The sequence below is a fragment of the Phalacrocorax aristotelis genome, chromosome 2 (genome assembly GCF_949628215.1).
Source record: "Phalacrocorax aristotelis chromosome 2, bGulAri2.1, whole genome shotgun sequence".
Classification (NCBI taxonomy): domain Eukaryota; kingdom Metazoa; phylum Chordata; class Aves; order Suliformes; family Phalacrocoracidae; genus Phalacrocorax; species Phalacrocorax aristotelis.
The window spans coordinates 129,613,457-129,635,944 of record NC_134277.1 but is presented as its reverse complement, the minus strand read 5'-3'; the positions used below and the strand labels follow the sequence as shown (position 1 = coordinate 129,635,944).

The 22,488-nt window shown below is 36.7% G+C and overlaps 1 protein-coding gene across 5 annotated transcripts in view; it reads left to right on the top strand.

The window, feature by feature from the left end:
* Positions 1–22,166, top strand: part of ARMC1 (armadillo repeat containing 1) — a 33,191-nt gene extending 11,025 nt beyond the window's left edge. For all 5 annotated transcript variants that reach the window (XM_075085119.1, XM_075085117.1, XM_075085116.1 and 2 more), the window contains 4 exons: positions 15,823–16,012; positions 19,098–19,214; positions 19,298–19,372; positions 19,919–22,166. In XM_075085119.1, coding sequence (XP_074941220.1) covers positions 15,823–16,012; positions 19,098–19,214; positions 19,298–19,372; positions 19,919–20,110 — 574 coding nt within the window. In that variant the 3' untranslated portion in view covers positions 20,111–22,166. The remainder of the gene's footprint in view (positions 1–15,822; positions 16,013–19,097; positions 19,215–19,297; positions 19,373–19,918) is intronic.
* The last annotated feature ends 322 nt before the right edge of the window (positions 22,167–22,488 follow it).

Sequence of the window (22,488 nt, the reverse complement as noted above, 5' to 3'; positions counted from 1 at the left end):
GCATTATAGTTCATCTGTGAAAATCATTTTGGTGCTTAAAATAAATGTTCAGCTGACTGCTTAGTTGATACTGCATTTCACCTAAGGAACAAATGATTTTCAAGATGTATGAACACTAGCTTTTGCTAACAGAAGAGTAACAGATTTTAGATGTAGAGACTGGGGCTTACAAGCTCTAGAGCAGAAATATGAAATGTCAACTCTGAGGAGTACAGAATAAAAATTTGAAGGCAGTAAGATATATATTTAGGATTTCTTTTCAGACTGAACTTGATTTGGAACATGCATGACTTTCTGAGATACTTCATATGAAAGGCTTTATACAATTCTACATTTTCTAGGACGTATAAGAAGCTCTTCAAGTTTCATGGAATACTTCAAAACATTTTTCAAATGTAACAACTTCTGTTGCCCTATTCTAGACTTGCTGTTTTTTTAACTTAGCAGGGCAGATTTCTTTTTTGTTCATGCAATTCTGGTTATTTTTAAGTGAAGCTTGATGCATCTTTCCTTGTCATCAGCTAGGAGTAGTAACTGTGTTGGAGAGAAATCAGACCTTTAAAATCCCTACCTGCAGGTTTCCAAACTTTTTTTTTGTGGCTGATACTGCTTTATTGCTACCACAAAAGTGTTTTGCTCCCTTGCCCAGGTGACTGAGTACCTGTAAGTGTGTGTGTGTAAGTGTTTGCATAAATAGGTAAAAAGGAGAAGAGAAATTGAGGCTCACTGGAGAATGGTGTTTCATTGTATTCCAGCAGTCATCAGCAGTTATTTAATATTGAAAACTGGTTTAGTTGCTGGCTTTATGAATTGTACAAAGGACTTAATGTGTCCGTATGGACTTTATAAAATGTTATTAGCAGCTTCTAGAATTAAAATTAATTAGGATTTACAGCCTACAAGGAAATACACTAATTTGTGTTCAGAGTGAAAGTGACTTTTGATGGACAGTAAAGGTCAAAGTTCATAATTTCTCATAATCTTTATGAGCAGCATAATGGTACTGTTTAAATATAACTAACATGTATTTTAAAAAAAAACCTGACAAAGAGTCAATATACTAAATAGCTCTTATTATGGAACAGCAAATTACTGAGAGTAAAATTCCAATTACTTAGCCAAAAGAGCTTTTCAAGATAGACTTCCTTTGCCAGGGTGTCAGATTTAACAAGCTGAACTAAATCCAGTGCATTAATCAGCTCTTCCAATTTATTACTTGCCTAAGAAGATTAGGGCAATTAATACGTGTTTAATTAGAGTCTCTCACAGATCTGGTAAAATACATGCAGTCTATAATTGCTGACTTCTTACTCAATTTTAATTTTTGGTAGCCTTAATTACCTATACTTTTTGAAAATTTAATTATTTGTTGAAACCATAAAAGTTTAAATTTATGATGTCTGACAAAAAGACAAATGTTTCAGGTAGTATTTGCTGAAATTAAAATAGTAGGGATGTATCAACACAATAGTTTTATCATTTTTGTTGTGTGACATACTTCTCTTTGTGAGAAAGGAGGAATGGTTGGGGGAAAATACAAAGGCCATGTATTAATTAGCAAGAAAGCAAACTACATATTTAGAGGGCTATCTGGTGATGAAGGGGATGTTGCCATATCATACCTGGCTTCAAGATACTTTGTGAGAAATTATAGCTAAAAAATTCTGTAAACTTGCCAATCAATAGCATAAATGTATAAATACAGTAAATGTGAAACACTTAATTTCTGATCTGCAAAGGGGAATAGTTTTTATAGACTGTAGATATTTTATTTTTCTATACCTAAATCACTTAGTAATGTTATTTTTGTAATCCTTGGTATGTGGGAAGGGTTTTTTAATATGTCAGGACAGAGAAATAGTTGAGATTGGGTAATGGGAAACATGATTGTGTTGCATGATCATTTTTGGACTTTACCATACTTGTGATTCTGTACTGAGCAGTTGTGTTTTTGGAGAAAAACATGGTTAACCTATGCCTTAAATATTCCTGTGAGCAGGAGGTTCCAAAAACTTTGGGTTTAGAAATGATGTACAAATTGCAGTGCGTTACCTGGAACAAGAGTAATACATCTCTCTCTATTCCATGTTAACTCTCCTGGCCTTTCCTTGCCTGTTTTCCCAAGCTTCCTTGTTTCTCCCGCTTTGTAACATTTTGTCTACTAAAAGGTAAGCGCTACTAGAAAATTATACTCTAGGTCACCGGTGTATCTCTTTGGGCTGTGGGGCTCCAGCCTATTCAGTGCTTGTAGCAATGTGCTTGTTAATAATAGATGGTCACAGCAGGAAGACGGCTGCAGGCTGTTTTATTCATCATTAAGCAAAGTGGCTTAATATTCCCCTCCCCCACCCCTAGTTTCTTTAAGGAATGTTTTTATTGTATATTTTGTTAATCTTACAAGTTTCAGAAGTAGATTGGTTATTTTGAAAAAGCATCCTCTGCCAAAAAAAAAAAAAACAATGAAAGATTAGGAAATGTAGGAAACATCAGTATGTTCTCTTCAAATATACCATGTTATTCGTTCTAAGTGGCTGAATGCTCCTTTTGTCTGGCAAACAGCTTCCTGGTATTTGGAGGAAATTATATATAGGAAGGATGGAGAGGCAGGGGAGAGGATGGGTTCAATGCTGTGGGCTGCCTAGGTCACTAAGGCACGTATTCAGTAAAAGTTCTTGCTGTTTTTGCTTGTGGGTGATGGCAAACTAACAAGAGTTCAGGCTTTCTCCCAGTTCATCAATCTATTTAAATAAAATTTCAAGACTTTCTTTTGTATTCCTGTAGTATATTTAGCATTATGAAGGACATAGGAAGTCATGATCTTAACACAGAGATGCAGGCACAAGGATAAATGGTAGCAATAAATAAAATGCAAAAAGCATGAAGTAATGAAATGGTGTAAAATCCAAGTTTAAAGTATTGGTGTTAACCTGAACTTTAGTCATGATGGAATGGGCTTTCTGGGAGAACCTTATGGGTTTTTTGAGATAAGAATATAAGGTTTTAAAGGTTTGGAAAGATAGATGTCATTTGTAAGAACAGTCCAAGACTGTCAACAATTCAACTGTAACTAGTAACTTAAATGTTGAAATATTACTGTGGAATTATATTTTTCAGGCCTTAATAGAAATTAGCAGTCATATAAATATAGATTTATTATGAGAGGTGTGATTTAGGAAGAGCTTATTTGTTTTGTTTGTGCGTGTAGAATGGTCACTGAGAAATACATGAAAATAACCGAATGGAAGGGTCTGCCCTGTGCCCTACAAGATGTCCTTGATGTTCTCTCCATGTGCTTTTGGTGTTCTGTTGAGGTTTTTTGTTTTGTTTTTTTTATCTCAGGACCTCAGAGGTATTACAAAGCCATAATTTCATCTTGCACACACCTTACTTGCTTAGTGAACTCTATATTATCAGTACTGTTTCTGTAATCAACAGTGTAGGTGGTTGTTAACCTCTAAATTTGGCTTTTGTGTGTTTGTATTTTTCTTTTTATTCTGTCATGTGTATGTAATTCCTGTTATAGTGTTTTTTGACTGCAGTCAGGAATACAGTTTGGTTTCACTTTTTGCTCTCCAAGCTACTATTTTTACCTTACAACATTCCACTTAGTCCTGATACAGATGCCAGATACTGATGAAAAGCCACACAGCCAACATCTGGCATCTGTCTCCATTCCATTTGGGTACTGTACATCCATAGACTTTTTAGTATATCAGTTCCATACAATACTAGTTCAATAGACTAGCTTTTAGTGAATGAGTTCAATACATTTGCACTCAATGAAACAGCTGACCAGCTACTTTTGTTACTGGTTTCTGTGCAGCACTTGCGGTCAATGCACAGCTTTCTTGGTATGTCTCTGACATTACAGTTCTTGCATTTCAACAGTTTCTCTAGTCCCTTTTCTTTGATATAAATATTAAATTTTCTTGTGTTTAGTGAATTACAAGTTAACTAACTTATAAATAGTGAGGTCACAAAGTAGGTTTTCATTACTGCAGTGTTTTTAATTGGTCATTCATGTAATGTAAGATTTAGAAACTACCTGTAAATTCTTCAAAATCACAGCCTTCAGCTGGTTTACAATGACTGGCTTAAGAATATGATAACAGGCAGTGCAAGTTTCATGCCCCGTTGAAGTGCCTAAGTTCTACAGCGGTGACTTACGTACAGTATCTCAAAAGGACCATGTCACCAGATTACAGGTTCCTAAACCTGGACAAGAATTTTCAGTACCTGTATACTGAGTGAACAGGCATTATTCTGGTGTTAATTTTTTTGGCAGAGAGGCCACAATCATAATTGCTTTGAGTGCTTTGTATTTAAATGTGAAGAAATCAGTTGGAAAGTTAGAAAATGAACCTGTAACTTTTCATTATAGGCAAGAAATACTGTGATGAGTATTGCAGAATAAAAAAACCCACTTTGAAACACTGAAATGAAAAGTGTTTGAAATATTAAATAACTTTGATAAAAATGCATACATCTGAAAGTTTTGTGCTCAGTGTCTTAGCCAGTTTCTTCTTTATTTAGAAACTGGCTGGAGCAGGGGGTTGAGTATTTTAGAAAGCAGTGTAAGTTTAAGGTGTTTTTACTTCCTGTTTTTTCCTTTAGACTTTATATTAAACCAAATATGGGATTCTGAGAAACATTTTTTTGAATTTAAATAATGAAATGGTTTACAATGTGACACAATGTGCTGATATGTTAAAAAGAATAGAATCTGAATTGGCATTTAACTAATTGCTGATTGTATGATAGGAAAAAACCCATGAAGTTTAACTCAGCGCCTGGCATGGCATGCCAAAAGGCAACTGTCTTCTCATTTTTTGGGGCAGGGGGAGGGTACAGTACTGAATTGGTAGGGGAGAGATTTTAAGTGGATTGACAGAAGAGTCAGGAATAATTATGGCAACACAGGGTGCCTTTAACACTCAATAAACCTTGTCATCAGCTGGTGTCGAAAGCATTTTAGGAATAAAGTGACCTTCACTGGTTACTTTTGAGTTCACACAAAAAGTGCTGTGGTAGGTTCTTTGATATGCTGACTTTTTCTGACACCTTACTAAAATAAAGAGCAAAGAAGGCTTAAGATGCTTTGAAATAAAAGTAGGAAGTTGTATTGTGAAGTATTTAACACGTAACCGCAGGTGCAGATTGACAGTACTGTAGGCTGAAGCCATTTATCTATGAAAAGGGAGTTGATAGATATGTAGTACTGTGAAGTTTCTCATCTTTTCTTGCCAGTATTATATGTCTGCTTATGGGTTACAATGAGCTTGTCCTCAGGTGGTGCTTGTGCCTGATTTTGACCTTCATGCTAAGCGTCCCCTAAAAATTGCAGATGTTCTCCTGTTGAACCATAAGTGTCTAGATTAACCTTTTTTCTCTTTTTTCCTGAATGCTTTTCAAGCAAGAAACGTAGTAAGGTACTAGTGTGTGATTAGAACTTCTATAGTTGCACATGGGTATTAGAGGCAGTAAGTGCCACAAAGGGAAATTTCTTAAAAAATATTAATGATGAAACAGTCTTCATTAGCAGTTTCTGAATGGAGCTGTTATTTCAAAATAAATTGGATTTTACTCTAGAAAAACTAATGCAAAGTGAATATATTATTCTGAATTAGATATATTTCTATTCAACTGTGTTCATTGTTTTGCAGTACATGTTACAGTATCTCTTTCTGCAAGATTTCCATTTAATTTTGAAGGTAGGAAATCCTGTGTAATAGCTTGTAACAAATTGTTAGCACATTCTGTAATTACATAGTACATCTTCAGATTCACACAATTATTTGGTTTTTTTAAACCTTGGTTCATGCTTCAGCCTATTTTGTATGACTGCTGTCCCTTTGGCTAGCAGTGAGGCTGCTAATACTGGCTTGCTTTTAAAAAAATCCATTGCTAACAAATAAGTAGTTCAAGAATATGAAAACAAGATTTTTAAATAGTTGTTGCTTTCAATATTACCGACTTCAAGTTTCTGCTGAATAGATTAATGTTAATTAACTATATTGGCAAATGAATCAAAAAGCTTACACACAGGTAAGCCTACATTAAACCTGCATTTCTTTTTTCTCTGGTACAGGTTGGTGCTGTAATTTAATTCTTATTATTCACACAGGTTTGTTTAGGGAAGACTTTATCTGTAAGTTTGCAAACCTTTTTTTTACTTTCTCCAGTAGGTTTCAGGGAAATAATCAGATGAGGCTTACTTCTCAAAATTAAAATAAACTGGTTTTTTTGAAGGCCTGAAAAGATTTTCCAGATAAATACATACTATCATCAAATATTTTGAGATATGTATAATGCTGTTAGCATGCTGATAATACAAGCCATGGTATTTGACTTCCTTCAAGATATGTTCCTAAAATGCTGTAGTACAGAGCCTAATTCCAGCACTACTGATATTTCTACCTGGTCACTACAACATTATTACCAGGAAGGATTGGGTTTCTAATGGCAGTATTTGGTATCTTCTACTGGAAAGGACATGAGAGAGTTGTTACCCTTAATATTTAAAAAAAACCAAAACAATGCAATTTGTTGAAGCCATATAATAAACATTATTTCTGCCATATAAATGCACTAAATGATTACTGTTGATTAGCAGGCAAGATGTTGAAACTAGCTACTGTGAAATTCAAGATGGAGTTTGTCTGTTATGCAGACTCTTGTCTACCAAATGCTACTCTGAAGCCTTTTGAGTGTAGTTGAATAAACAGGCCTTTATTTTTTTTTCAGATGGAGAATATGTCCATATGGTGGATACCAAGCTGTGGAAGATCAAAAGTTGATCTTCCATTTAGCATATAAATAGCAAGAGTTAAACAAAATTGGATGAATAGCTGGGTTAAACATATGGCATATGCTCAAATCTGTTATTCCATTCTTGAAAGTTTGTTTTCCTCTTGTGATCAGAGGACAATAGAATGAATCAGGGAAATGTTCTAAGCATAGGTAATTACTCAGTTTGCTAAATGTTTAGGATTATATCACAGTCACTGATTTTACAGCAGTTAATGATACTGTACTGTGATTTTACTCAGATTTACAACTTATATTTAATATTTAGGCCTTTTTTTATGTTTTCAGCAGTCTTCAGAACATCCCAACATTACACGGGGTTTCTGTAAATTTCCAGGGCCTGTAGGAATATGACTTAAATTGAGCTGAAGTCACACTGGGAAATCCAATGGTCACTCCCAATTTGTGAGGTGTCTCTTGGTTAGTAGAAATTCAACTTCAAGACATCAGATTTCTCATTCCATTCCAAACTCTTCTTTGTGTAGTGTCTCCTGGTCAAACTGTCACAGCCAGTAGCATGAGTAGAGTCTGGAAGATTTGCCAAGTGGCAGGCATCTTGCAGCGCTAGAAAGCATTCTAGGAAAGTCTGTCTGACCTGGCCTTGTTTCCATGGTGTGACAGCCTTGGAGTGAGTAAAGGTGATATGTAGCTAGCACATGGTTGATACCACTGCAGTGTAGCCACTAACACAACTGCAGTCAGTTTGTATGTAGGTTCATTGAGCAATCCAGCTGCTTGGTTTTCAGATTTGAAGATTCGTAGTGCTGCAGCTCAGTGTGTTACTTCAAACTTGCGCAGTCCTTACAGGTTCTATTGTTTTTCTGTTCTACACCTATCAATTATTTTTCCTGCTGTTAACCCACTGCTATACTTGATATGTTGTCATTGGCCAACATAAGGATCCTGCTGTCTATATTCTTAAGGATTTTGACTTCTTTTAAGAAAGCAGGTGATAATCTTTTTTGTCAGCTGCTGTATAATGTTATCTGGTCTTTACTGGGTGTTTTGGGGATAGAGGAAACTGAGGTATACTATAATGGGTAGCATGATAATAGCACCATACGGGGACTAGGAGAAAGTGTGTGCTGAAGTAATGTTCTTTTTCAAGTTGTTTTCAAATGACTTGCCTGTTGCCTGGAATGAGTCAGGAGAGCAGCCATATGCTTGTGAGCCCACTGTATCATGGCATGCACTAAAAGCTCACAAGAAAGAGCAGCATTCTTGGAGATAAGAAAGAATCTTGCCCTGGCACTGGAGCAGAACAGCCAGAAAAACAGCCAGATCAGATAACTGTCTTGAAACAGATTGCTTTTTCTCTAATACCATGCTCTTTCTTTAGGCTTGTCATTCATGCTCAAAGTTTTCATCAAAACCATGTCAATCACTGTGTCTCACTTCTAGAGTCAAGGATTAGTGATTTCCCACTCCCCCCCTTACAGAATGTAGCAATCCTTTGCAGCTTACTGCTCCCTTCCCTCAATTATTACTAGAGACAGTTTCTGTCTTTAAATATAGGAAGAATGGGCTCTGAAACAAATTGGTCACCTGGAAACAAATACATCAGTGGTCGTAAGACATAGTTGATTATGAATATCAGTGTTAGCCATTTTTTAACCATTATTAAATCAAATTATAAATCTACCAAATATATGCTTTAAGGTTTCTAGTATAACTGTATTTACCCAGCAATGTATTCAAGTAGAATTCATGCCAATGCATTAAATCCTTACTTGCACTTTGTGTCACCTAGGGTACTACGTTTATTGCAGTGGATGAGGTTTATTATAGAAATGAAATGATTATTGAAAATGTCACTACTTAGGATCCTAGACAAAAATATTAGTTCTGCCTTATAGGGGCAGTACTTGCATGTATGAAGAGGATTGGGATCAAGTGAAAAGATCTACTTCTATGTGATCAGAAGTTTTCTCAAACTTTTTGGAAAGGTGCTTGGGTCATTCTAGAAGTGGAGTGTCTCAAGCTAGTATTTTGAAGAAAAAAGTGGTGCATTCAGTCCTTTGTTACCTTCACTGACTTGCTTTGGATTTTTGTGAGTTAAATCTGAGAGTTGTTTTTACTTTTAATTTATGAGTAGGTTATTTAGTATGGGATTCAGCTGAGGTCCTCACCACTGCTAGCTTTCTTTGCTTTTACAGACCTGCTCTTAATATTAATTTTTCTGTGTGGTGGTTTCCCAAGTACTTGTGAGCAAAAGCAGAGTGATTAGCTATACAGTGCATGTCCACCTTTTCTACTTGGCTGTAACACAGCCTTTCCCCATGAGCTGTAAGGCTGTATGCCATGCCCCATCCCTTATGGGGCATGCATACTGAAAATATATGTAGTACAGACACTCTGTATGTGAAAGTGTCTTATTACATGTGTACAGGTGGTGTGCTGCAAATGTACTGTTCATGTATATAATTTTCCTTGCTTGGATCCTAACAGAGTTTTGGGGAGTGGGCTGTTCTATGATAGAAAAAGTCTACCTCTAGTTGCCCTCTTCTCACAGAGGTTTCTCAGCCTTGTGCAGGGAATGAGCTGTAGCTATTGTCCATGTGTCCTGAGGTGTAAATGATGCCCCCTTGTAAAGCTAAAGCTAGAAGTTGAGAATGGTCAGTCTTTGGATCTCCTATTCCTGAGCAACCCTGGGAAGAAAGGTCTGTTGGTACAAGGCTGAAATTGGTGCCTAAATTACAAACTGAGTACTCTTTTGAACTATATCAGATTTGGTTAAGAGCAAAAATGTAGAATCCTGAGTAAGTTTATATACATTGACATTTTGATCTATGTTCAATTGACTTGAGGTTAAAATATTTCTTTGGTATTCGTGTGTGATCTCATTTTTGGCTCTGTACTAAATTTACTGAATGCAATCATTGTGCTAAGTAAAATTACAAAAAAAACTCTCTATAGATTGAGGGAGAAAACTTGGATGAGTATTTTCCGAAAACCAATGTCATGTTTGAACCAATAAACTACTGGATTTTTAAGTTTTGTATTAAAAGTTTCTAAATTGTTATTATAAGGTGTAATAAGCTCCATAACTTCTGTGATGACTGGCTAGTAAGATCATGCTATAAGCTAATGTGAAAACATTTGAAATACCAATTGGCAAATTGTTTAATGACTTTGAGAATGAAGCCTCCCCTTTTCCATCTAGTCTTGCCTTTCGTTCATGGTGCCTTAAGATAAAACAATTTAGGGCTGAGCAGTGAACTGTAAGTCTAAATATGGGAGCAGGAAACTTCTGAAATAAAATTACACAGCTGCTTATATTTCAATCTTTCTAAATTATTAAGTACATTAGAGTTATGTAAGCTGTCATGCAGAACTCTTTGGAAAACAATACATAAGGAAAATAGTTGGCAAGAAAATTAAATACATTTTTGCTTTACTTACATAAAAGCCTAACTTCTAAGATACTCTTAACCTGAAAAAATAGATATCCACAAATAGATAAAAATTATACGTTCCATGTACATTGCTGTTTGAATTTATCCAATGACTTCTCAATTTCTAATACATGTTCACAGACTCACAGAATGGTTGTGTTGGAAAGGATCTCTGGAGGTCATCTGGTCCAACCCCTCTACTCAGGCACAGTCACCTAAACCATATCGCCCAGAACTGTGTCCAGACGGCTTTTTTAATGTCTCTACAGCATCTCTGGGCAACTTGTGCCACTGCTCGTTCACCCTCATAGTGAAAAAGTGTTTCCTGATGTTCAAAGGGAACGTCTCGTGTTTCATTTTGTGCCTGTTGCCTCTGGTCCTGTCACTGGGCACCACTGAAAAGAGCCTGGCTCCGTCCTTTCTGTACCCTCCCTCCTTTCAGGTATTTATATCATTGATGAGATACCCGAGTCTTCTCATCTGCAGGCTGAACAGTCCCAGCTCTCTCTGCCTTTCCTCATCAGCCCCTTCATCATCTTCCTGACCCTTTGTTGGACTCTCTCTAGTGTACTGGGGAGCCCAGACCTGGACACAGCAGTGTTGCCTCAGTAGTGGGGAACAAAGGGGCAGTATCACCTGCCTCCATCTGTTTCCAATGCTCCTCCTAATGCAGCCCAGGATACCATTAGCCTTTTTTGCTGCAAGGGCATGTTGCTGGCTAATATTGAAATTCATGTCCACCAGCACTCCCAGGTTCTTCTCTGCCAAGCTCCTTTCCAGCTGGTCAGCCCCAGCCTGCGCTGGTGCCTGGGGGTGTTCCTCACCAGGGGCAGGGCTTTGCACTTCCCCTTGTTGAACTGCATGAGGTTCCTGTGAGCCCATTTCTCCAGCCTGTTTAGGTCCCTCTGGATGGCAGCAAAACCCTCTGGCATATCAGCCACACCTTCCTGTTTTGTCATCTGCAGATTTGCTGAGGGTCCACTCTGCTCATCATCCAGATTGTTAGTGAAGATACTGAATGGTACTGGACCCAGTGTTGAATGGAGTACACCATTAGATACTGGCCTCCAGCTAGATTTCGTAGGCCTGATCGTCACCTTCTGGGCCTGACCATCCAGCTAGTTTTAATTCCATCTCGCTGTCTGCTTACCCAGTCCATACATCATCAGCTTCTCTGAGGATCGTATAGGAGACAACGTCAAAAGGCAATATCCACTGCTCTTCCCTCATCTACAAAGCCAGTTATTTCATTGTAGAAGGCTGTCAGGGTGGTCAGGTGTGATGACTTTGTGAATTCTTGCTCACTATTCCTGGTCACCTCCTTGTCCTTTTTGTGCCCAGAGGAAATGGTTTCCAGGTTTGTTCTATCACCTTCCCAGGAGTTGAGGTGATAGCTCAAAGATTATCAAGAGCCTTACGGTTTCATGAATGGTAATTAACTTTGTCATTTTATCGTGGGTAGTTGACATGCTGAAGAAGTACAACCAAAAACAGTATCACTGTAGAAGTGAGACTTTTGGAATTAAATTACATAAACCTCCTTTTGATAGAATCTGGAATGTAATTGAATCTCTGGCAAAGATAGATACCCTCCTTGGTTTGAAAACCTCCTGTCTCTAGGTTATAAACTCAGTAGAAACACTCTAATGAAATGCTGTAATAGTATGGTTGTTATCCGCTTGGCTAATGTGTCTTCAGAGCACAATGTATGCCACTAAGGAAATGCACGTAATAGTTTCTGTGCTTGTGCACAGGGTCTGCTGTACTTTGAGCAGCGTAGTGGTTGCATCTGTTTCCTCTGATATAGGAGTGTGTATGTAATGCACACATGTATATGTGCATATATGTTTATTTTAAAATATACATAAAAGAGTATAGTTTTAAAAATGATAAGGTGGTCTTTTACACACACACACCCCTTTACAACCCCCCCATATATACATATTGATAAATGTATTTATATCTTGTCTTTCTCCAAAAGGGGAAAATCTACTGTATTAGCCTTTCTCAGCCTTTGTGCTTTTTCCAAAGGAAGAAACATAACTTTCTATGTTACTTCTACATTAGATGCAGCTATGCTAGGAAGATTGTTGGGGCCCTTCTGTTATCATTTATGATGCTGTGTGTATACTTAATTCACATGCTGGTTGTACAGCCATAATGTTGTATGCTGCTTACACATTCTTTCCAAGCATGCATGCTCAACCCACATCACATGCACCTTTGGAGTTGTAGCCGATACTTTTTGTGCCCTTTAAGTTTAGCTAAAACTTTTGAAAATGGCTTGTTATGCTAATAAAACCTCTGCAGCACTTGGACCAGGTTTACAAAGTTATTTTTAACTGTGGGGAAAATGACAATTAATTTTGTATCCTGAGAGATACAGCACATGTCACTTGGACTCTGTGTTCATGGAATTACAGAACATCCTGGGTTGGAAGGGATCTCAAAAGATCATCTGATTCAGCCTTTCCTGGGAAAGGGAACCTAGATGAGACTACCTAGGACTACCACCCTGTCCAGCTGTATCTTGAACACCTCCAGCAGTGGGGACTCTGCCACACCCCTGGGGAGGTGGTTCCAGTGGTTGTTCTCAGTCAATCTCTAACTGCATAGTGACTTTATGGTATGTACCTGCACCTTCAGTGGTGAATAAAGTCCTGTACTAGAATGTGAATGGGGGTGGTGGAAAGATGAGCAGGAGTTTCCTTCTGCTGCTCTGATGGTAGCAGGAGACTGGGTCGGACAGCTGTGAGCAATGGCATCTGAAACTGCTGACATGCAGGTGCTGGGAGGGCCTATGTCAGTGCCCTTGGAACCCTCTTCTCTTAGGGTTGCAATTTCTTCTCATTTTGGGCAACAAAACCACAGCATGTGTTATTTTTAAAATAACCCTCCACTATTCTACTATGTTTTAATTTTACATGTAGTTTTGTTGTATTTATCTTTTTGTTACCAATATAATGTATAAAGAAACAGAGTCAGTGTTGAATGTCACCTTGGTTTTACAATAGAGAGTATTTATTATACTTACTTCCAGATAGGTTTTTTTTTTTTCCTTAAAGATCATAGAATCATAGAATAGTTTGGGTTGGAAGGCAGCTTTAAGGTCATCTAGTCTAACCCCCCTGCAGTGAGCAGGGACATCTTCAACTAGATCAGGTTGCTCAGAGCCCTGTCCAACCTGATCATGAATGTTTCTAGGGATGGGGCATCTGCTACCTCTCTGGGCAACCTGTTCCAGTGTTTCACCACACTCATTTTAAAAAATAATAATTTAAAAAATTCTTATATCTAGTCTTATGTTAAGATATGAAGTTTTGTATTACTTTTATAGCTCTTGTATAAATTACTTTAATGAAGGAATAACAGATTGATGCAAAACTTACATTCACTCATTTTACCGGTACACTAAAAATCGTAGAAGGCTTTTGGTGGAGTTTTTTTGTATCTATCTTTGGGGTTGTTTTTTTTTTTAACTGAGTTACTGAAAGCGTAGTATTGCATTACTGTAGAATAAAACTGGCTTATACCTTTTTTGGGGATTGTTTTACAATCTGATATTCTTATGTGAAATTCATTGTTCTTGCCCATGTAGTGTCTGAGTTTCGTGCTGCTGCTTATTACACAGCAAGTGCCTCATTTTTCCAATAGATTCTCTTTATATCTTGTGTTTGGGATTTTTTTTAAATATGAGAAGGATAACGAGTTATAGTCTGTAACTTAGTGGTAGATAGTAATCCACAATTTGGAAAAATACCGGAAATTATTTGATTAGCTTGTTTAAGTGTGTGTGCATAGACATAACGTTTACCTGTATAGACTTGGTTTAGGAATATCTTAGAATACTTGTCTTGAATAAGAGCAGATTTAAATTTGTGTTTTCAAATCAACAGGTTGTTTCAGTAGTACAGTTAATGTTAGGTCATTAGTTTTCCAAGAACTGTGCCAACTATAATGTTGGGAGCACAAAACATGTATGAAAATCACTGTTGATTTTTTACTTTTAGGCACTTGCATATTTTATATTTGCTGACATTGATAACTTCAAATTCTTTCTTTTGTGTATGTATATATATATGCATATATATTATGGCTAATATTAAGTACATTTTATTTCTCATTTGTCTTTCTGCATGTTTTTTAACCCTGGGATACCACAGTACAATGGTATTCAAGCAAAAGCTCTTACTAACAGCATAGAGGGTGCTGTAGGTGGGATAGTGACATTTTCAGCAGCATGCTTAGTTAACTGTATTTAAACTTACCAAAAAAAAGTCCTCTATTGTAAATAACTTGATACGGACAGGATTTTTGTTATTGTTGAAAGAATTTGCCAAATCCTAATAGGTGGGTAGATTTCATAGTATCTTGGTAAGATATGTCATTTTTGCACAAGCTAATTTATTACTACCTTAAGACATCAGCTTGCACAGCTTTATCATCTCATTCTGTTACTTCAGTAAATTATGGAAGGTTGAGGTTGAAATCTTTGTGAGTTCCCAGCATTTGTTTCTGTGAATGAACATAAGCTTGTTTTTTTGCTGTAAGAAACAAGAACGTATTTAAAATTGAACATATGCTGAAATGCTTTGCTATTTTAGGTCTTGGTTGCTTTCATATTACCCCCTTTTTTCCTTTTTTTTTTTTGTGAATGCTATCAGTGTACTGAATGATTACAAGAACTCACGTTTTCCTCTCCAAATGGGTGCTGTTCAAAACAAGGTGGAGAGAATTAAAAAAAAAGGCTAGCTGGGACCCCCACAAGTTGAGAACTCCTAACATGCTTGATTCAGTCGTCTTTCTTGTCCATATGGCACGATGGAAAATGTGTTTAATGTATAGTAATTAAGGAAGTCAAATGGGGGGGAAAATCTAAAGGTACGTGTTACTTACTTAGTGTTTGCTAAACAAAGCAGCAAAGCTGTCATTCATCATTTCAAAATTAATTGCAAGTTGATGCAGTAATAATTTTGTTTCTGCACATAACTTCAAATTGCTGGCATAATTAAAGCTGAATTTGGACAACAGTTTCATGTTAGTACCTTCTTAAAATTAGTATTAATAATAATAAATTAATATTATGTTCTGTCTATTATCTGCGGTTTTTCCTATCTAAAAAAATGCTATCCTATAGTTCGTACCATAAATTTTAGTCTAATCAGAAATAACTTTTGGATTTTTTAAGACTATCTGGGATTCTGCTTTGCGGTTGATGCTCAGTAACTTTGGAGAAGAAAACATTTAGAAAGATTACAGTTCTACAAATTATTTTTATTTTGTAACAAGGAAAGTGGGAAATTAAATGTATCATAAAGCAGTTGGAGATCATCTTTAAAAAAAAAAAATGAACAAAGTAACAGCAGTGTACTACCATGTTTTGTTTGTAGTTTTCAAACTGATGTAAACTGTATTTGTTGTTTGAGAACACAGACTTCTTTATAATGATATTAGAATCAACAGATCAACATAAAAAAAAGAATTTTTGCTATGTATTGACTATGTAATTGTATTTCTGTAGCTTGTGGAGTATTCCAGTTGTGAGGACATAATCAGCAGCTGTTTGGAGTACTAATGTAAAAACAAATACTTACAAATCTTAATCCCTCTTTTCTTTAAGGACCACTACACCGGGAGAGACTAAACTTTTAGCTTCTGAAGTCTATGATATCCTTCAGTCTTCCAACATGTCAGACATGGACAATGTGAATGAGATGAATTACCGTCGACGGAAAGCACAGTTTTTCCTTGGCAGCACAAATAAGCGTGCCAAGACAGTGGTTTTGCATATAGATGGCCTTGATGATTCGGTAAGGAAACCTTCGGCACTTAGGTGAATAAGGCATATGCTGTACTGAGATGTATTTTGCCCACAAAAATAATGTATTCAGGCTACTTGTGTGGCATCATCAATTGTCAGAAATTTCTGTGAATCGTATTTTAAATCGCAAGATATGTATAAATCTTGCATAAATTGAGCTTACTCCGAATAATTCTAGAAGGTGTTTTAAGGCGCTTTCCTTGATGGCTTTCTAATTACTCTAAAAAACCTGTTCTGTTTCCATCTGTCCTTATTTTCTCTCCTGTTTCAAGAAAGAATGGAAGAAACAAGGTACCTTCAGCAGTTTCACTTAAGGATATCTTGTGGTTGTGTCGGTGTGTTAAACTGGAAAAAGTTTCCTTATAGTTGTGAGAGATGTCAGACAATATTTTTTTTGATCGCTCTTCATTTAGAAATGCTGCATTTTCTTTGAGCTGGTTTTGCTACATCTTTTCATTGTCTGTGAGATCTTTTCTACTGTAGTGACCAGAATGGCATTTGAGTTAATGAGGTCTCACTGAGTCTTTATGTAATGTCAGAATAACTTCTACGGATTTATCTACCATGCCCCTGTAGATAACACCCCAGGGCCATGTTTGCCTTTTTACGGCTGCCACACAGCATGTAGACTGTTTAAGCATGTTATCCACAAGTGCCCTCCGGACTCTGTATCTTCAGTTTTGTACCCGTTTTAAATGATCAGACCTGATCCTTTGCTTTGTTGCTTTACATTTTGCCAAGTAAGCGTGTCCACAGGCCCAATTTATCAACAGCATACCCGTCATACTGTTTTCATAAGACCATAGTTAATTCCTTTAGAAATAACATGCTGCTCTAGCTCACTTTATACAAAGTAAATATTTTTTACAGTTTTGTCCTTCCAGCACTTGCTCTGTCTAGAAAGACAGTGCTTTGTCAACACCATTGGCTTTTGTACTCTAAAGTTGTTTTAATTCAGTCCAATCAGTTGCCTCCTGTTCAGTTTGTTTTGTTTTAAGCTTGTAGTTGATTTGTTTGTTCACAGGTATCTCCAAGCAAGAAATTAAATCCACTTCTACTTTGTGAGTTTAGATATTCTGGCTAGTCTTGATTCTATCTTAAAAGTGTTTCTTTGTGTCCTTCGACAAACGGAACTTAGCAAGATTTGTGGAGCTTCTCTCTTAAATACTGAGGTAAAGGTATTCTGAATAAGTGTAGGATATTTAGATATTAGGCTCCAGAGAGCAAAACTGCAGGCTTCTGTAGTTGCCTAGAGCATGCTAGCATGTTTTCTTAGCTCATTGTTGAAGAAAAGAAAAATCTGGCTGTGTGCTGGCTGGAGATGGCTAGTGTATGTAGCTCTGTATTTCATCAGATGATTAAAGAAATGTTAGTGATACTCCAGGTGTCCACCCAGCAGTAACATCCCTATAATGCTGTTTTAAATGTCAGGGTAAGTTGGGATGGGGAGAATGATGAAAGATATGAACGGTAAAAGCAGCTTAGTTTCATTCAACAGTTTATTCCTTACTTAACTAGCAAAGAATATGAGGTGGCACACATGAGTGGTAAAAGGCATCACAAGTAAACACAGGGCTGTAAATACTGTCTTCTCAGTTTACCTGTGTTTTGTCATTTAGATTTGAAACAAGAAGCTGCTGTTAGGAATGATTGCAAATCCTACAAATGCCTGTGGATTTTGAAACCTCAAATAGTAGATATGAATTATTTCAGGAAGGGAGGGGAAAGGTCGGTTCTTGTTTAGTGTGGGGTCAGATGTTTTTATTTTAAGATCTAATGATCAAATTTGACAATAAGCTTTAAAAAAAAGTTAAAAATGAAGCAGTATATTTTATTAGTATATGTTAGAGTATGGTAATCAGTGTTCAGTAGTCTAGCAGGACTACTTTTTAGACTCAAGGTGTGCAAGAAAATAACCTAAATTCCACCTGTCCTGCCCCATGCCCATGCTTGAGGAGTACCATGCAGAAAAACGTCTAGATGTGCATTGGTGGGGTTTGTGCCTAACTGCCGTAGTTAGACATACTTTGCAAAATTGTGCAGCAAGGCTGGTGGCTGCCTGGCTTCCAGCTTTCTACGGAGTCTGTGTGGACCTTGGTAAGTTTTGCCTTTAAGAAGTGATTCAGCAGTTACCTTGTCACTGAAAGCCTCATTTTGAATTAAACTGAGGTGCCTGTGACTTAACCTGGGATCTCAGAGTAAAAAGCCAAATTCTGTCACAGAATTGCTATACACCCATGTAAGCACAGATTGTTTATTTAGGCTAATAAGCTGCAAATGTGTTGCTTCTTGTGTCCAGAAGTAGTTTTGACTTCCACTCATGCAAGGCAGCCTATCATCTTCACATCAAATAATTCCTGTGTATGAGAAATGTAGCCTATCCAGCAATGTTACTTGTTTAACTGTTGAAAATGTTAATTATTTCAATACATAAACTTACACAAATGAATTGTTTCAATATATATGCTAAACTGCTAAAAACAAACAAAAAAACCCAACTTGTGTCGGTTAGCACAGTAGGCAGTATCACTTGCTCTAAACATAACATTCCATTGGTTATCAACCAAGTATTTCCCCTTTGAAATAAGAATTAAGTTTATACTGTGCAGCGGTGCCCGTCAGCTGCCACAGATGAAGCAGCTGAAAGATACAACAGCTGCTTTGATGCATTCAGTCAGTATGGAGGCAAGGTGTCTGATAAATAGCAACTTAAACACTAACTGCTCATCAATGAGCACTTCAGTCAATCAGACCTTAACCAGAGGGGACTGTTTAGCTGATCATACGGACAAAAACATTCTTTGCATTTCAGCACTTTTCTCTAATTATTTACAGTTGATTCCATCCTTCTTTGACTTCTAAAGTGTAAGCAATTTTCTTCTTTTTTTTTGTGTGGCAGGAGAGTCTAATATTTGTGCACTAAACTGTAAGTCTTATTTTTTCATTTACAAAAATGCTGTTGAGTAACCACCTGTGCCCAGACATACAGGAATTCCTTAAAAACTAATTGTTAGCATTCTCACATGGTGTATTATGCAAGTACTTCAGTTGTGGGGTTTTTGTTTGTTTTTTAGTCTCGAAGGAATCTTTGTGAAGAAGCATTGTTGAAAATTAAAGGTGTTATTAGTTTTACCTTTCAAATGGCCGTTCAAAGGTGCGTGGTCCGAATTCGCTCAGACTTAAAAGCAGAGGTAAGTGCTCAATAACCCTTCAGATCCTCACGTTATTCCATTCTGTCACACTAAGCTCTTGGGCTTTTTCTGTGTACCTGCAGGCATTGGCAACGGCAATAGCATCAACCAAAGTTATGAAGGCACAGCAAGTTGTGAAGAGTGAAAGTGGTGAGGAGGTAGGATATGTACCTTTCTAAACACCAACTGTTTTAGCTCGGCTGTATCTCTAATACCAGCACCTCTGTGCCCATAACATCTGATGCCAGGCAAAATGTTGTGAGAGCGCTACGCATACAGTACAAGGAGAACAAAGGTTATCCTATGTCAGGACATGTATCCATAGAACAGTTTTACAGAACTTATTGTTCAGAAGAAGGACAAAAATAGTGTAATTGTTTCTCTCCCTAATGATATGAAAAAGATCACAGTGAACCTTTTTTTTTTTTGGCTGCAGTTGCTGAAGTGTTCTTATTTAACAACTACAATAAAAGAGCTATGTCTATATTTGATTTTTTTTTTCTTCCATGTTAAGCCAAAGCTTTCCTGTATATTTTCTAAGCATACTAGATTCCTGATACATAGTAGATTCCATTTAGATTCTTGCGGTATAGGGGGACGGGGAGAGCCTCACAACACACATCTGTCATCCTGGATGTATATAGATGCATAACTTTCATTCATTCTTTTAAGTTACAACATTTTAATTTGTTGTATTTTATCAGATGCTGGTTCCGTTCCAAGATACTCCAGTGGAAGTGGAGCAGAATACAGATCTACCTGAATATTTACCAGAAGATGAAAGCCCTACTAGGGAACAGGACAAAGCAGTGTCTCGTGTTGGGTCACACCCAGAAGGTGCAGCAAGCTGGCTCAGCACAGCAGCAAACTTCCTATCGAGATCTTTCTACTGGTGACTTGTATTTGGTGTTAAAAGACTGTGTGAATGAACCAACAGGGGGGCCAGTTTTCCATTGGCGTGGTGAACTGCCAAGTGCAATTTGCAATAAATCATCACAAAAATTTTAGATTAAGCAAATGTATGCTGCATTTTACATTTTATTGGACATTTAGCCTGATAGGGCAGGGGTCAAAGGACAGAGGTCTCCAATCAAATTGTTCTTTCCTTTGTTTTTCATGTAGATTTTATTGCTTCACTTTTTAAAAATGGGTCCACTGTTATATACCAAATGTTTATGCATATAGAGCTTTAAGTTTGACTTCACATGAAACACATTAGGGAGAATCCATTTAACTCAAGTCTCAGGGCCTCTGTGAAAGAAAATTCTTAATAGCTCTAGCTGTGCATTAAATAAAATGCCCTTTTGATTTCTGCATCCCTTTGGACTAACGTTACTTTGTTTAATTTTCTAGATTTTTACTCCACAGAAAAAATATAGTCTGCCTCTTTCTTTGCCTTTGTTTTTGCCAGCCATGTTCACAGCATGAGCACGATGTTCCCCTTTTGCTGTTAAACTAGAATCACTACAGACTTGAAATTTATAACCCTTTTATGTATATTGATTTTTTTTCCAGCCTGCCCTTAACCATTGGAGTGATTGAGGTTAAGACATAAGGGATTGAATAAACACAAATATGTGTACATACATTGTACAGTAAATAAACTAGAACATACTTGTAATGATGGGTGTGACTGACTGATGTACCTAACTAACAATACCACTGACTGCTGTTTAGGCTAGCTGGGAAGACTGCAGCAAAAAAACCTGTGATTTAATGTAGTGATGACCCTTTGCAGCCCTGTCTGCAGAGAATAGAGGGAAGTAGACTGTATTTGGTTAAGAAATTGTGTTCATTGTTAGCAAATATTTAATGGTAACTGAAACTTTAAACTTGAAGAATAAAGCAGAACGGAACGCCTCTCTTGCCACAGTGCCACACTCATAAATTTTGACTTTAACCCTTTTTATTTTTTTACCTAACAAATCTGATATGTAATTACTCTTCCTTCCTAATGCCTTTCATGAGACTCCCATGAAAGTACATAAGCTTGGATAGGCTTAAAAACGTATACAGACAATTGGCTTTACCTTGTTACTTACAGACAGTACAGGTTTAAATATGTCTTGGTAATTTCTGTGACCAGAAGTCATAATAAAAGTGAAACTTCTGTAGGTGGAGAATAATATGTATCAGAGCTGTTAGTAAACACTGTGTGCCTGAGAGGATTTGATACACAGTGCTTGGAATCTGCAGTGCCACTTCTTTGTTGCACCAGAGAAATACAGCAGAGAACTTTACATAATGTTACAAATCTCATTATACAATGCTTTTTTGTGGTAATGTATTTGCTATATTAATTATATCTACCACTTGGAGAATCAGAAAAAAAATTGAAATGCATCAAAGCTATTCCCCTGTGCCTATGCATAAGGAATTAAAAAAAAAAAAAAAAGATTCACAGGCTGTCATAATACTACAGCAATGCTGAGGAAATGATAATGTAAAATAGTAACGCAGGTCAGAGTTCACCCACCCAAGTTAATTGTCATTCTAGGATAAAAAAGAAACAAAAGCTTGTTGGCAGACTAGATGTCTCATGTTTTTTAATATATCTAGTTTATTTCTGATTCAGGTTTACACGCACAGATTGAAAATACAGGCTTTTCAGGGCATGTATTGCTTTAAATATGTAATACTTCTCATATTGCTGTCTAAAATGTTACAGTACGAAATGTGTTTGAAAAGTCCTCTGTTCTATAGCCATGAATGCAGAGTTTTTCTGCATTAACATCTGTTTGCATTTGCATTACGGCACATCTGTTTACTAAAAGACTACACCCTTCGGATATTAATGGTTCAATACCAGTAGGTATTACAGTTTGTTTGTGCATTTGGTATGTAGGTGTGCTTTTATGACAGTATTGCAGCTCTTGTAGAACAGTTTAAGGCATCTGTAAAAGTTTTTGAAATATATTGTAAAATAATAAAGGATAATATAACTAAACAAAATACGACTGGTGCCTTTTTAGATGTCTAAACAAAGGCTGGTGCCATTTAAATATTCCAATATTCTTTTGAGCTACTTGTGGTATTAGAAGTACATCTTTTTCATCTTTAATTTCACAGAGAGGAATATAAATGTCCAGTGATAGTGAGACCTTTGCCGCATATCACACTGGGGTGTTTTATGTATGTTTAGAAACATGCTTGCATTTTAAACAAAGTTTTTGTAAAAAGTAGGCAAGTAGAAGCTGCTTAAGGACATCATCTCGAATTCATTCTTGGGCGGGTTTTTTTGGACATCAGCTTTTTTTAATAACTGATGTTGTGT